Below are 17,506 nucleotides of genomic sequence, written 5' to 3'. Positions count from 1 at the left end.
TGAATTTTCCAAAATGTCAGACACTTTTTTTTTTAATATTTCTGTAAATCAGTCATTCTTAAGATTTTTATTTGATCATCATTATTCTCTGAACTGTGCACATGTAGCCCTTCTCTCCCCCATGAGATTTACCTGGTGCTCTCCACACGAGCACTTTGTTGCTGAACCTTTCTGCTCATGATTGCAGCTTAAGATTCTTCTTTAACTTAAAGCTAAAAAGACATTTTTACCTATTTATTTTATCACTGTGATGCTGTTTTTTATTACAAAACCTTGAATTGTAGCAGAACATGTTGCTACATTTCTTTTTCCCCCTGCTTTGATGTCATTTCAGTTTCCATTTCTTGACTAAACTCCATTCCAACCTTTTATACTGTAACATAGGTTGTCTTTTGATTTTTTTTTTAATACTTTCAGTCTTGTTTTTCTAGAGAATAGTGCTGTGGTACTTTGAAAAATAAGTGGCATGGGTCTTTTGTAACTAGTAATAAGGTAGAGTATGTGAGGCGTACTCAGGATGTCAAATACTGTGATCAGACTCAGTCTGTAGAGCTCCGCAAATATTTGCCAAAATTTCAACAGACTCGGTTATTTTTGTGAAACCAGATTTAGGTACGCTAAGATGACTTTGATTACAATAAATCTTTTGCTGTTACTGTGGACTGTAAAGCTTAAAGGGAGAGTTCATCCCAAAATACGTATTTTCCCTCTTACCTGTAGTGCTTTTTATCCATCTAGATTTTTTTGATGCGAGTGGCAGAGTTTCAGAGATATTGGCCACAGAGATGTCTGACTTCTCTTGAACATAGTGGGATTAACTAGAAAACTCCAAGAATTACAGTTCCTACATGAAACTGCTGGCAACAAGGTCTGTGGAGAATCTTGAATAACTGGGTCACGATTTCTAGAAAGAGACATTGGTGATGAGTTTTTCACAAAAGTATTTTCTTTTTGCCAAAAACAGACATGTTAATGTCTGATATCTCACACCACTACATCAACAATCTAGATGGATAAATGGCACTACAGGTAAGAGGAAACAAAAAATATTTTGGATAGAACTGTCCATTTAAATATTGTAGTAATACTCACAGCTGCTTGTATCGAGTCACACGTTTGCCTCTTTTTTTTTCACCTGTTTTGTCAACCTTTACCTTGAATTTGAATATCAAGTCTGTGCAGCATTTTATTTCACACATTCACTCTAAAACTAAAGCTATTGTATCATGATGCCCATTTTCACAGTTCCCCTTGTTATGTTATGGCCTTATTTATATTCTACTGTGAAGCAACAGTCTGCTTCAGTATGTGCTCGGACTTGGTAAATGTACTGCCTTGCTTGAGATTGAGATGTTTGTATTTGCATCATTTTTTGATGTTAAAATGATCTCTTTTGCATGTCGGTATGTTGTGCATGTCACTTTACATAATCTCTTGAGAGAAAAGGTGAATGTCTCCTCAAAAGCAAACATTGCTGTAATGTACATTATGTTTTGTAATTCCTGTCTGTACAAACAATAAAAACACAGGCAGCCAGTTTTTTCAAAATGTTGTATTATCTGATGTCATTACTGATCTTGCTGAGCACAGCCAGCCATTTAAAATAATGTCACTTCTATCATTAAGTTTGACAGACACATACCAGTTTAAAAGTATACAAAATGTATTTAACAGTACCTTAAACAAAATAGCATTAGTGCAGATTCTTTACATTATAATATCCAGTTGTATTGTAAAAATACTGCTTTCTTTCACCACACTTTACAAAGTTATTAATCTAAGGACATATAGTTCAGTAGGATTAAGAGGTACCTACCTGAGATTAAATATTTCAGTTTTGTCATTTCTATATGCAATAAAAGTCCCATGTCAGGATTCACACACAAGCATTTAGTCATCCTGTCAGGACAAAATCATCAACAGGGAGTGGTTATTTAATGTGGTCCTCCAGGCTTTAATGTGCGCTGAAAAGCATCGTTCCCACAGTCAGCAGCCTGCCGGAGATGGAGCGAAGTAATACAGAGCCAGCAGAATAAGGTAGACGACCACCAGAGCCGTCCCTGAGAGACGAAAGAATAGAAATAACAAAAAAAAAAAACACTGAATACAAGACTGACATGTCACTGAGGTGAACAAGATCATCAACATGATCTCATGTTTTCTGATGGCATTCTATGAAACCACCAAACTGGATTAGTATGTATCCATTCTTAAAATTATATTATCACAGAAATAACTAATAGCAAACATAATATGACCATAATACAGTGAAATAACTGAACAAGTTTAATAAACTATCAATTTAACATTTATTAATGATGGTTATTATAAGGTCTTACCATATGGAGTCACAGGGAAACATTAATATCATAATGATATTCAGATGTACCCATTGACTGTTGTAACAACTCTTCCTGGGGCATGTGGGGCAGGTTTACTGAGTTTCATTATTTAGTTTAAATAACTCTGCTGAATAAAACTCACAACACACTCAGTATCACTGACTGATGATATTTTTGATATTGAAAAGGCTGTCTGATGGCAAAGGTTTATTGATTTTTTTTTAGGTTGCTAAAATATGTTTAGCTTCCTGCAGTGGTACTCCTGCTGCTTCTGCAAACTGTGGGTGTGCCACCTGCCATCTACTGTAGGTAATACACTGACTACTGGATAAGTACCCCATACAATCCCACTTCAGATAATCTGAACTATCCCTTTAAATGTAGGTTTTCCGTTAAAAATTCTTGAAAAACTCCAAACTTACCCTGAAAATAATCAGACTTTCCGTCCATGAAGATGTAGTTGACGACAATTACACTGAAGATACTGGCCCACAGGTGCAGATCACTGAATAACAGCACAAATCCCACATCCTAAACAAAACAGAGAAGGTGTTTGATTCCAGAGACAGCAAACAGTAGGTCTTTATATAAATGAATCAATGATCAAAATAAAGAAAGGGGTGTCTTACGAAGAATGCATTAAATAAGACCAGGATTGGAATCTGTAGCATGCAGACCTGGACAGCAATACAGATTCCCACCTCCAGGCTGAAACAAGACAAATCATTTAGAATACAGATATAATTTCTTATTAATATTCATTTTTTCAATAAAGACAGTATTTACCTCAGACTGATGTTGTTTTGGAGTGCAAACTGGATCCCATTAACAATCTCTGGAATCTCAGGAACCATAGCGAGAACCGTCACCCCGATGAAATACTGGAGACACAAATTCAAACTTCAGCACAGTTGGCGCAAACAAATCAACTGCCCAAGAACGCTCAGATCCTGACCTGAGAGATGCTGGGCTGGTTCAGAATGGGCTGGATGTGCTCAGTGACGAGATCAGCACACGCAGACGTGAGCACGGTCGCCATGATGAGGATGACCAGAGACCTCCACCGTGACCAGTGGACCACCGCTCCATGGTGTCCACTCACTACACAGACAAAGAAAGACATAACGGTGTGTCGGCATTACTGTATCTTCACCGTAATGCAGTGTGATAATACAAGATGCAATTTTTGTGTTCGCCAGCAGGGAGACTCTTACCCTGTCCTTCTCCAACATGGATGTCATAAATGTGGGAGTGCGTCTTCAGTGTGAATATCAGACCAATGATATAAGCAACTGGCAAGAGGGCAGACACAGAGTACACCAGTGGCCTGACGACAACAACACAAACAATAAAAAGAGAGAAGAAAAATAAAGAGGGTATAACAGCTTATTTAATTCTTTTAGAAACTCAGAAGACAGGGCAGGTTGTTTTATTATTACTTTGCCAACCACTTTCCACAGCACAGACTAGCTTTAGATTGATTTATCTCTTTTGTTTTGGATTTGTACCAAAATCAACTTAAAGAGAAAAGTGTTGGAAACACCTTGTTGACTTTTGAGTCTGCTGTTGAAAAGTAAACCGAGAAGAAAGATAACAAGCAAACATGGACATTTGGAAAGAGTGACGTTAACGTCAAGAAGAGTTTTCACATGAAACTGCTCACAGCTCACACACACACACACACACACAGCTCAAGTGACTGTACTGAACGTAGCTGGAATATCTCCACACCTACAACAGACCTGCCAACATTCCAGATTTCCTGGGTTTCTCACATATTTCAAAATCATCTGCCAGCACCATCCCATTTTTTTTATTGCTCCCTGGAAACTCCAGTAATTTGCAAGGCCCTCAGACATTATTATGAATAATCATAATCATTTTGCATGTTTGTCTGATCAAGCTGCCAGATAATCTATGAAACACAATTTACACGGATAATCGACACCTTACGTACAATTTCAACCCATCTGTCTACCTGGCAACCTGCAACCAAATTCAACTGGTGTTGCACAACTGCTCTCTGCACAGGCAGACAAACCAGTTGTCATAAATACGCCTGCAAATTTAAGCATAGTTGGAATGAATCCTAACTCCACCCTGCCAAAAAAATAAAAACAACTTATTTCAAACCTAAATATTGAGAGGTGTGTCTAAAATCAACAGCTAAAACATGCAAAATCACCATTGTAGTCCTTTAATTTCTTTACATTTCAGTTAGTACATAAATGAAAAGTATATGAATTGCTTACTCAACGTGGCTGTGGAACAATGTTCCATTGTTCTGTTGAAAAAAAAACAAACAAACACATTATACATAACACAGTGTATATAAGACACATACATATTCTTTTCTGTATGATGATGCTGACCAGATCATAGTGACAGTTGTGGCAGACAAACGGCCCGCTGCTGTTGCTTGTGCTGTTTCCTCCTGTGGAGTTGGTGCAGGCGTCACACACCAGGTTTCCATAAGCCTTGGAGAACAGCGTGGGGGCAAACACACCTGCCAGTGACAGTCAGGAGGATGAGTCTGTGTATAACACTTTGGTAATTTCCACTTTGACAGACAGAAATAGTGTGTTTAAAAAAAACACTTCCACAGCTGGTTCTGTTTCCACCTGAGCATCATCAAATATTTGATCAAATATCAGTCACATGTCAGATACTTTTGGGGCTAAATGTTTGAATTACGCATGAATTTGGGCATTGAAATCACTTACACATTTCTTCTGTATCAGTAGATTGGTCTTAATTATTTCTCTGATTTTTAAGTGAAAGATTCAAGATGTAAGTAAATGATTCATGTTAAGGTCAGATCTTAGACTCAGTAATTAATTAATTTAAAAATGCTACAACCAATTAGTGTTGTAGAACCACTAATTGAACTGTTTCTTTATTTGATTATTTAATATCCACTGGAGATTAGTGTAACAGAAGTATTTTAATTCTTTAGAATTTATTTTACAGGTGGCACATGTGTTAGATATAGAAAATACAAAATATAAATATATTTTATATAAAGTTTTTATATATTTTTATTTTATATATATTTATATATTGTTTTTATATATATTATTTATATATATAAAAACAATGAAAACAGCATCTGCACTGAAAGAAAACAAATGTAGCTGTAACATTTGTTGCCTGCAGGAGGCACAATCATCTCAAAGCAGCTACAAAATATTTTCTTTAAGAGGCAAAAACATCATATTTACATCTGAAGGTTTAAACTGTTATTGCTGCTAGCGTTGTTTGCTGATAATGTAGGGGGGAAAAAAAGTCTGAAAATGACCAAACAGTTTCTCCTGGTGGAGAAACTGCAGCTGACTAAATGAGAAGGGAGGATTTTGTGAGGAAGAGAGGAGCCAGCTGGTTCACATCCTGCCTCAGGGAGGCGCTGCAGACCTCTACGTTCCAGCACCAGCAGGGTCTGAGCTGCTTCTTCCCCTCAGCTGTCACCTTACTGAACTCTGTTGCTTCAGGACTGCCTCTGCCTCACTGGCTGCTGACTCTGACCTACTTACTGTCATACCACTGCACACATACTTACCTGTATATGCTCTCACATACTCAGTCACTATATAGTTTATATATATACTGTATATATATATATATAACCTATAGTTTATAAACCATATTCAAATCATACCCCAAAACTGCATATTCTGTATGTAATATCTTATTGTTGTTGTGACTTATATTTGCACAGCATTACTTTTTGTTCCAACAGTATATATCTCAACATATATATAACTATTTGTGTGTGTTTCTCTTCTAAAGGAGCAATATGTAACAACTGCACATCCAAAAATGAGCACTGCAGGCTAAACAGCAAGTCGGAGCAATAGACGGTATGTTAAATTGGTTGAAATCATATACAGCTGAAACAAGTTGTTTCCCTACACTCCCTCCTAACCAGACTCAAAGAAGCTCAGACGTTCAGCCTGTTAACCTGAAAACAAAAACCCACTGCTCCAAAAATACACACTCTGCAGCTGGAGTTCAGTGACTGCCAATCTCACTGCCTGCCAGACTACATTAAGATATTGCTCAATTTAACATGTACTCCTTCTAAAAGATCATTAATTATTTTTTACGACTCATAAACAGACACTTACTCATTTGGCAAACATTCAGCATTAATTTGAACTCGAATTAATGTGAAATGGGCAAAATGAAACAATCATTCCAGCCTGGAATAGAAATTTCAAAGGACATCGAAGTTCTGATAAATTACAGTGTACAGTAATATATAACATATTTCTCCTTTAACTGCTTTCTGCACTTCTGTTGCTTTTAGTTGTCTCATTATCTGCTCTCTGTGCAACAATGACAAACGATTCTGGAGAAAGACAGTTGACTGTAGACTCAACAATCAACTACCTTTATCTTACCCATCTGTGACTGGCCAAAGTCACAGATGGGTAAAGGCTGAAAACAGAGCTAGGAGGAGCACTTTACTTGACTATTTTTATTTTTAATCTCCACATTTTACCACAAATATATGTACTTTCTACTGATTAAATTTTCAAAACAGGCATGTTATGTTAGTTTTAATGCATTTGTGTGAATTTATTATTTTTGTTTTGCACACTTTAAGCAGTCTTTTTTTTTTTTTTTACATGAGTATTATCTGTACTTCTTCTTTTTTTAAAAAAATACCGTATGTATTTTTGGGCTTTATGGCTTCAGTGGATAGGACAGCTGGGATGGCATGCAGCAACGGGCCACCGGTGGTAGTTGACCCACAGCCACAGTACACGGGGTGCATGCACCACCAACCGCACCATTGGTCACCACAAGTATCTACTTCTGCTTGAGTAAAGACTGTGTGTACTTTTGCTATCTCAGCAGATCATTTGAATTACATTATGCTGAAACATTATTATGAAACTCTGCCCAATTACGCCATAAATAAACCGCCTATCCCAGCTTTAATTTAATATGAAACTAATCTAATCTAGGAAAGAGAAAAATCTTCACCACCTGTGTCTGACACTTCTAAAAATGTATAGCTGTGTGATTACAATACAGCACGTTTTGGTTTACTTGCCTCCTACAGAGATGAAAAGCATGGCAGAGCTCACTCCTGTAGAGCGACTGTTGAATGTCTGCTCGCTGTGTCTCAACCCTCCGATTATCATGCAGATGCCCTGAGAGAAAAAACAAAACAAAAAAAGGAACCTCATTTATACTGCACATGCTGCATTAGTGTTGTGTAACATGACTTCAGTCTCCACTGCGATGAAAGTGATTCACTAATTTAATTTAATTCCTGACCGAGTGTACAGATTGAAATCAAGTTAATTAAAACTCCTTCTGATTTTTAAATGTTTGAATGTTTTTTTCACCAATGTTAAAACCTTTGAAATGCAAATGCAGGTTGGCTCACAGGGATGAAAAGGATGCATCCGAGCAGCGTGCCAGTCAGCGCTGCTTTTACAACCTCTTGCAGACATGGGTTGGCTGCCTGGTGACCTCGCAGCAGGGCTGTGATGTAAAAGGTCAACTCTGTGATGGAGCCGAAGCTGGCGTTCACCACCGCACCCACAGCAAAGTTACTCTGGGCCGAGATACTGCAGGTGCCAAAAAAAAAAAAAAAAAATCGACAACTAACATCAGAAACACTTCAGAAGAAAATCTTGTATCACATGTATTTTAACATATTTGATTGAGTAGATGTAAAAGGCAATGTGTGTTTTAATGTAATGGAAGCAGCTCACCTGGCGATGCCCATACCAATATAATAAGACAGAGGTATGATGGAGCCGATCGCTACGGCAAACTTGACCTCAGAGCTGGCGTACTGGTTTTCTCTGTCGATATAACCGATTACCATGGCAACTATTACTAGAGGAAGGAGGTCTGAGATGTGGGTCAAAGATGATAACGTCTTCATATTACAAACTGTGCATCATGCAGGAAGCAATATACCAACACCTTTTCTCAAAATTTTGTTTGACGACTTCTTATTTTGTTAGTACACATTGATTTCTGGGATTCAACAATATTTTCTGATTTTTGTTCTCCTCTTAGCTGAGAAGAAAATTTAGAGTGGCCGTACCAAGATATAAAAAAAATCTTTCTTTCAATTGACAAATTAATTGTCCAATGCAAGGAACAATTTGGTCTATTTTATGTTGTCTTAAATTCAATATTTTAGGCGATTTTAAACTGTTGGTTGGAAAAAAAACAGTAATATGAAGACATCTATGGAACCCAGAAACTGTCATAATGTAATAAAAGGTTATCAGACAAGTCAAAAATATAATTGAACACACTAATGAATAATACTGATCTGATAACAACAAACAATCAGCCACACACTTTCAATTTATGATCAAGTGGGATCGTTTAGCACACCTGGGTAAAAGTAGATTTTCATTCTTATGAACATCTGGTACATCTGGAGTTAACTTCCTTTAATTTTCCTCTAAGCAAAAAATTAAGAATAAATATAAGAGAAATGTTAGAAAATGTTGCTACATGTGGTCGACTTTTATACAAACACACACACACATACTTGACATATACTGACAAAGGATACTGACAGCAAACACGTTGATCCCATCAACAGTGTACTTGTAGTAGTACCAGTTGACAGCGTGGTAGCAGCACAGCAGAGCTCTGGTCTCGTAGCCCTGAGGCTAAAGGTCAAGTCAAAAGGAAATAGAGAAACTGTATGAGCATCGAATCAACACTGAATCATCTCTCCAGGTTTATGTGCTGTGGATGATAAATATTAAATCTCTCCCATGCCTTCCTCTGTGAGCAGGCGGAGACGGAGACGTCTTCAGGTGGCAAGAGAAGAATGACGCCCAGGGTCCGTGCGTTCATCTTGGAAACGGGGATGGTGAAGACCAGGATCCAGGAGAAGAAGCAGGCCAGGGAGTGGATGACCACCAGAAGGGGATATCCCAACAACAGCCACACGTAGGTGGAGAGACGATGCTACACAACAACAACACTCAGTAAAAATATCCTACAATCGATCCTGTGTGGCAGAAATTAATTAGCCATATACTGTTTATAAAGGTGTTCATGTCTGTGTGTATTTTAACTTACCCAGTATGGAGTGCGTCGAGGTCGTCCTGGCAGCTCTGGGATTGGCACTTCTGTGGGTGAAGGCAGCAGAACTGGTGAGTTATCTTCCATTCCCTCTATGCTACACTCACAGTCTGGTGCCTGCTCACAACATCTCCTCAATGTATTTCCAATCTGGAGAAACACAACCAGAGAAGAATGTTATTTCTGGATCATTAGAGCACCAACATTTAGCGTAGTGTAATCACAATCACAAAGGGCGGCAATTAACATTTTTTTTTTTATTATTGATTGATCCGTCTTATATTCTTTCAAATAATCAATTGTTTAGTTTATAAAATGTCAGACAATAGTTTAAAAAGTCTTTGCATAGTTTCCCATCATCATATTCCATATTTTATCTGATCAACACACAAAAAACCAAAGATATCCCATTTACGGTGCAAATCTTCACATTTGAGAAACTGGAGGCCATGAATATTTGGCATTTTCGCGAATTATGGGGGAATTTGAAAATAGTTCCAAATAAGCTCATGTGTAAAGTTTCATTCAAAGAGACGGATTTTAAGGGACTTTCGGGACAGAAGATGAAGTAACAGCAGGTTGTTTATAGAGGTCAGATGGAGTGTGAATTAAGTGAACTGACCTATGACTACACTAAAGGGTGGAGTAGACATATAAAAGGTCAGAAATGTGTCGTGAACACTTCATGACAGTAATCTGATGAGTCTCTTGTTGAATCCCTGGTTGACGTCTAACGTCTAGTCACTATGTGACTGAAAATCTAAGTAGATGTTTTTGTGTTTCTGTGGAGTTTCTTCTGACATCTTGTGAAGTAACAACTGGGACTCTGGTATAAATGATATCAGTTTTATTATTAAACTATTCTTCCTCTCCTCTAACAGGGGTGGGTGGATCGATCATACTTTCGCTACTACATCTCAGTTTTTAAGATCGATTCTGGCATTAAAAGCATCAAAACCACAAAGGGATCAGTTTTGGTTCCTCTTTTCTGCGTTGAGCTGTATTTTATTAAAGAGCAGAACTGTGTTCAAACAACGTTCATGTGTGAAGTGCGCTGTGAATGACGTGTGGTAGGAAGGCTGTTTGCTTGTTCAAACACATAAGAAAACATATATATACATACAGTATACATATATGTATACTCCAAAGCTAATATGAATATGAAAATGGCTGCACTGAGAAAGGATTCAGCTCACTGATGATGGATTCACCTATAACTCATGACACACTGCTCTCCCCTACATAAATATACTTGCTTAATACTTACTTGAAACCAAATCTTGTGGTATCACTCATTCCTATTCTCTTAACTTAAAACAAGCCTTCACTGAGCAGAAGAGCACTGACGTTCACCTCCATCTTCACCAATATATTGCACTAACGAGTTGCAGCATATGTGTTGTGCAGTGTTGCACACTTGTGGTTTCATTCAGCAAAAGAAAGACCTCTGCTTTCACGACCACAGGTCAGTGAGAGACTATGAGGAAACTGCAAGATTCACGCTGCTTCTTCCTCATTTCAGTTAGTAGAAAAAGGAAAACAGACAGCAGCAGGAGAACATGAACTGAAGCCAGACGGTACCTCGTGGATTGACTTGCCGAATGGCCACAGAAAGTAGCAGGACAACTTCCAGCAAAGTTTGCCTGAAGAGTGAGAAAAAAACAGAATGAAGACAATATCTGATCAATAACAAACATTATAATTCATTTCTATTGATTGAGTCACCTACCATATGGTACACCAATGATAGTGATGAACATGAGAATGCCAACCAGGAAATATGCCAGAGAGACCCACCAACCAAAGAGACACACGTATGCTATGTTTCCACATGTGATGAGACGACCTGACACCAGGAAGACCAAGAAGAGATCTTTAGTTCTCCAAAAGCCACATAACAATCTGTCTAACGCATGCAATCTATATATGCGGGATAATGCCGGTTTATTACAACTTGGTTCATATTTTTGTAGTTTAAGCCAACATTTCTCTCAGAAATAATAACATTATACTCATCAAGTTCATTGATGAGATCTGGGAAAACAGTAACATCTTAAAAAACAAAACAAAAAAGAAAGTCAGATGGGGCAAGAAACACTTTAGATGACTGTAACAGGTTTAAAACAAATAACCAAGATATCCTTTGCAAAACATTCATCACCGTTTACAGATGGATTTCTAGTCTTCTGATCAATTTGTGATATTTCAGGTCCACTAACCTCCACATAAAGTTGTTGGCAAATTTTGTGGCTGAATTGTTGGCTTGTTTACAACCTGTATGATTTCTTGAATCACTGATGATGTTATTTTGCTATGAGAAAATGAGGAAACAATGTATTGCTGAACAGTGTAAAAAGTGGAGATTTTACATAAAAAAAACACAAGCTATGCATTTTTAAAAACCAAATAGAGACAGAAGGAGAAGTTTTCAATTTTATGCTGGTGACAAACAACTTGAGTTAACATATAAATAAGTACCTTTTTTTACTAGATTAGTACATGTATTTTTTACATGTAGATCAGTTTTAGCAGACTCTGCCAGTAAAAACATACGTTGCAACTGAAACCTCTGTGGGAACAGTCCAGATAACCGAAGGGTGTGATGGCACTTGTCAGAGGTGTATATATAATTTAAAACAAGTCTATCTAGTCTGTCAGTCAGGGTTTAATTACAACTCTGAATGAATGCAGGAGGGGAAGCTATGGACTGACATTGACTTTTGATTAAATATTGGATTTAAAATGTTGATTAGTGTGACATACTGGGCAATGTGGATGCAAATCTCTCAGAAAATGATAACCATAATCATGAGGTATTCAGCCAAGCCATAGTATAAATAGTATTTTATTTCAAATGTATAATAGGAAATATGGGGGAGCCACAGCTGTATAGGTTTTATTTGACTATTTTGAGACATAAAGCTGTAGCCATAGCCTATAGACTTATGTTTAAATTGTACAGACAGAACTAATTGTACAGTATTATCAGGCAGCAGAACCAAAGCAGTGTGATATTTTAATGTTTTCTACATTTTATATTTTCAACATTCTGTTATTTATGTTATTGTTTATATTTATATTTATAATCAATAGCCACATCCACAAAATTAAGCTCCAAATTGTAGTAAACCTGAATTATCTTTCAACATGGGCACTACAACCTGTACCTGAATGTGGTTTGATGACGTTCAGTTCAGAGTAGAGCTCTTTCACAACCTCTGATCTGACTTCAAACGGACGCTCTGTGACATGGCTCTTCCATTTTCTGAAACCAAACTGACACACACAAACACACACAAACAGTTTGAGGGATGAGCCGTCCTACCTGTTGATTTACGTAGTAAAACATGTGCCATCAGATGTCTTACCCTGTAGTTGTTGACCAGCTTGTTGGCCTCCACCTCGTTCTCCGCCCTGATGGTTCTCTTGCTTTGGATCTCCACCCAGCTGTCATCACAGACATGGTGGCTTGGACCTTAAATGACAAGCAACAACATGACAAAAAAAATTACGTATAAAAACGTAACAACATTCCTGTTAAAAGAATCTAAGCAGGGCGTTGACAGTACTCACATGTGTGTGCTGATATGCACTTTGTTGTGCACAGTGCAGGACAGATGGAGTGATGTGAAGACGGAGCATCAGTTGATTTAAGCTGTGGACTTCCAGACAGTCGGTCATGGATCTGCTCATGATTGTGACCTGACTGAGGATCTTCCACACCAGGCAAGAAGGAAGCTGAAATATTCACCAACATGACGACAGAATTATTAGAGGAAATACAGCAGGCCCTGAATTGTGATTTGTTGATGTTCTGGGGATTTTACTGATATGTGGTATGTTTGGGTATCCTGTTCACTGATTAATTTTCTGCATTTTACTCATGTTTATTTTCTTATATTTATGTTGCTTATGCTTATACTTTATATTTTGTCTCTCACTGTAAAGTACATTGAGTTTAGGTATAATCAGATGTACTATATAAATAAAATTACCATTGTGACTTAATTAAAAGTACAAAGGCAGTACTGAAACTCTTATGCACTACTGAAATTACAGCTCATAAAGTTACTGTACTATTTCTGCATGGGCCACAGTCACATTTCATTATTTGCAGTCATGGAGATAGAATAATATTATATTCAATCATCAGGTAGGCTAATTAAAATTATTTAATTTATCTACAGTTAAAATGACATTGACTGCTTCTCCCTCACTGAAAAATCAATAAAGCTGCACAGTGGACCACAGTTGACTCCCAAACATATGGAGTGGAGCGGGACTTTAAACATTTAAAGGAAATACAATAAGACATCTGAGGAATCTCAGATCTGCCACATAAGACAAGTCTTTGTCCTGAGAACAATGTCCACGTGCACTGTCTTGATGCTGGTCTGTGTCAGTTACACACTGTATCTGCACTGCAGCTCCCTCTCAATAGAGCAGAGTCAGAAAGGCTGAGTCAAGTAAATGACCCAGCAGATATTGTACTGACCAGTATGTCCAGTCCACCAATGTGATGGAAAAAAAAGATCCTGTAGCCTAATGGCAATTTTTTAAAAATAATATCTTATGACTTAGCATTGTATTACAAAATAATGACTGTCTGAAAATAATAAGAAATTACTTATTTATCTCAAAATTACTTCATATCTCAAAATAATAAACATTAACTTATTATTTTTAGATACTGACTCATTATTTTAAGAAACTAACAAGTTAAATTAAATGACATACAGGATCTTTTTCATCACATTGATAAAAATGGGCTTCCACAGCCTACAGTCACCATCAGTAGTGACACAGCTGAACTGTTAAAAAGAGGAAAACAAAACATGTCTACAACCTGTACCTGACCCACATAAGACCCAGGGTATAAACTCCATGAATTTTTCACAGTACTTCAAAGATGCTAAGCTTTTGTGTGGATTCATATGCATGTTAATGTCTTGAGATGGACACTGGGAAAACAACTTTCCTCTGGGAGCAGAAAGGGTTTCTATCTGTGAGCTGATCCCTGCCTCTGACAGCCTGACAACAGCTGGATTTGTTCTGTGGGGAAACCAGAGGCATGACTCTGATTAAGTAAAGGACAAAAAACGCCTCGGGCCATTCGTTTACTCATTTCAAGGGTTTGTCTCTAACAAGATACAGCCTTGATGAATGAACAAATACTGACATACCACTGGCATCATGGGATAAGCGAGTACATTAATCGTGACTCCCTCTTTTAGGTCAGGGCAGTTCAAAATGGTTCCTACACACACTTTTAGTACAAAAAAAGAGTCCTGATTTGTTTCCTCTTTGTTTTGTATTTACTTCCTGAAACACACACAAACTTAAAAGATTCTGCTGAGTGTTAGTGATTCTGCACTGGCAGCAGTACCCACCATTTCAGTATTACCTACATTAAGACACAAATAAATCAAAGTAAATTCATGAATTCATGACATCATTCATTCATTCATTCATTCATGGTATCTTAATCTATATTAGACTCTTGCAGATTTGAAACTTTTGACTCAGATATGTTGCTGCCATGGAATGAAAAGTCTGGACTAAAAGGGCTGAAACAATTATTCTATTCATCTATTAGTTATACAATTAAGTAAGTTGAAAACTTATCATTTAATCCATTTATATTTATAATATCTGGGTTTTTGAATAGGGCCCAACTGATACTAGATTTTTGGAGTCAATACTGATATTAAAATAGAAAAATTCTGATATTCATATATGCCAATATTCTTTAAACATAAAATATAGAGAATGTAGAATATATACCCACATATAAACCCAATTTTTTTTGCCAGGGAGCACAAACACTGGACTGTTGATGACTGGAAGAAGGTACTCTGGATGGATGAGTCTAAGTTTGAACTCTTCAGACAGCATGGTTGTGTTTATGTCCACAGAAAAGCTGGAGAACGTTTTGATGCCGGATTCATTGCACCCACAGTGAAACACGGTGGAGATTCCATAATGGTATGGGGTTCCATTTGTGGAAACGGCATGGGCGAATTCGTGAAAATCGACGGTATCATGAACAAGAATGTCTACCACAACATCTCAGTGCATCATGGAATCCCGTCTGGACTGAATCTGATTGGTCGTCGGTTCGTATACCAACAAGACAATGACCCCAAACATAATTCAAAGCTGTGCAGAGACTATTTGACCAAGACAAAGTAATCTGGAATACTGGAACTGATGGACTGGCCAAGTCAAAGTCCGGATTTGAATCCTACTGAACAAATTTGGGATTTAGTAGGTTCAGAGATTGATCGCACAAAAGTTTAAAGCAAGTCTGTGGGAACAGCTAGAAAATATTTGGAACTCAATAACAAAAGAGACTGTCGAAAAGTACATAAAAACAATGCCAGTAAGAATGCAAGCTGTTATCAAGCCATACAAAATATTAAGTTTTTTGGTTATTATGTGTGAAAAAGGACTATTTAGTTGTTTCAGTTTGTTATTTGCCAAATAAATAACAATAACATTTTTAGTTTTAAACAAGTTTTTGAAAGATTTCTAAAATATTTATGTTTTCTCATTTTTATGACAGGTGGTCTAATTTATTTTGTTAAGCACTATATATATTAAAACTGAATTAAGTAATTTGAATTAAGAAAAAGAATCAATTATACACAGGAAGTTGCCCATAAAGCTAACAAAGAAATACAATCTGCATGATACCGATATAGCTGTGACAGGCCAATATCAGGCCAATAGTATCTCTTGCTAGAGCCTTGTATTTGTCAGGCTCTAGTTTTAGGCCAAATCAAGCAATCTAAAGATGTCACCTTGGACTTTGGGAGGCGGACACGGTCTGTTTTTACCTATTTTCTGACATTGTATATTTTAATTTAAAAAAACAACAATGACAATAACAGATTAATAAATAATACAAATAATCATTAGCTTCAGCAGTTTAGCTGCAGGTGTCTGTCTCAGACCGAAACAAAAACAGATTACACTACGGTTTTATGTGCACTTTCAAATTTAGGACATTTGGGCACAGACAGTACTGACACACACGCATGTGCATGTACACGCGCGCACACACACGGGATTAGGGGGTTGGACCACCTCGTAATCAATACTGCGTGACTGATACAGTACTAAGCAGCCCTGAACTGACTCTTTATTCACATCATGATATCACGGTACATAACACCTACACAGCATGCTAACATACTAAAATGGAGAATGTAAAGCCAGTGTCGTTACAGACACAGTCTAACGTATCAATAAAGTTTTTTTAATTTCCACGTTTCTCACCCTGTGTGTGTTCAGCCGGCCTCCTCCTCCGGCTGGTGCTGTCGGAGCTCTGTGAGGAGGACAGAGACATCTCCACCGATAAAAAACACCTCTCCGTAAAGTCCTATATCAGCTGCTCTGACTTGCTCATTGCCTCAGTGAATGGACGCTGCTGTCGCTCCGCTGCTGCGAAGAGGACGCACTGATTCACGGAGAATTACACCGCTTGGAATTGTGGGAAGTGTAGGCCATCACGGTTGAGCTCCTTAAACGCACCCTAAACGTGAATGTAAACCAGCAACGTCCTGTTAAAATTAGTTTTAGTTGGCCTACCGTGTAAGGACAGCCATTATAGTCGATATTAAATAAATAAATAAATATGGCTATGGAACTGAAAAATAACTAAGTAAATTAATTAATTAATTAACACTTTTATTTATTTTCATTGGCTTTTATTTTAGAATTCCACATTTATTTATTTCAGGGAACTTTTATTTCAGGGGACTTTCTTTCCTAATGCCACATTTATTTATTTCAGGGGACTTTTATTTCCTAATGCCACACAGATTCATACAAAAGCAACAGCAACCAGAACATCTAGATCATCCATGACCTTGATGGTACCCTAGATTTGCTATGCTATCGCAAGATCTTTCATGAGTCCCCAAAGGAAAAGAGGAACCCCAAAGAAAAAGATCTTTCACGAGTGGACATATTTGTGCCCACTCATAAAAGGGGACAGTATGACTTTTAAAAATAGTGTTAACAAAAAACTAATAAATAAAAAACAAAATGTTTCAGAAAATGTATTGAGAAAACAGGAACAAAAC

General features: G+C 37.3%; 1 protein-coding gene across 1 annotated transcript; it reads right to left on the bottom strand.

Moving 5' to 3' along the window:
* Window positions 1-1,655: 1,655 nt before the first annotated feature.
* On the bottom strand, window positions 1,656-16,801 carry cax2 (cation/H+ exchanger protein 2). Its single transcript, XM_084733429.1, has 20 exons — window positions 16,698-16,801; window positions 12,990-13,154; window positions 12,785-12,891; window positions 12,584-12,692; window positions 11,146-11,262; window positions 10,998-11,059; window positions 9,414-9,566; window positions 9,108-9,299; window positions 8,896-8,995; window positions 8,072-8,213; window positions 7,741-7,924; window positions 7,402-7,501; window positions 4,715-4,848; window positions 4,595-4,626; window positions 3,557-3,669; window positions 3,298-3,443; window positions 3,129-3,223; window positions 2,972-3,050; window positions 2,765-2,873; window positions 1,656-2,060 (listed from the first exon to the last, which is right to left on the bottom strand). The coding sequence occupies exons 1-20, from the start codon at window positions 16,765-16,767 to the stop codon at window positions 1,987-1,989; spliced, it is 2,283 nt and encodes a 760-aa protein (XP_084589555.1). The 5' UTR covers window positions 16,768-16,801; the 3' UTR covers window positions 1,656-1,986.
* Between the last annotated feature and the right edge of the window lie 705 nt (window positions 16,802-17,506).

The sequence above is a fragment of the Lutjanus erythropterus genome, chromosome 13 (assembly GCF_056507025.1).
Source record: "Lutjanus erythropterus isolate fLutEry1 chromosome 13, fLutEry1.hap2, whole genome shotgun sequence".
Classification (NCBI taxonomy): domain Eukaryota; kingdom Metazoa; phylum Chordata; class Actinopteri; order Lutjaniformes; family Lutjanidae; genus Lutjanus; species Lutjanus erythropterus.
This window is presented reverse-complemented; position numbering and strand designations above follow the sequence as displayed.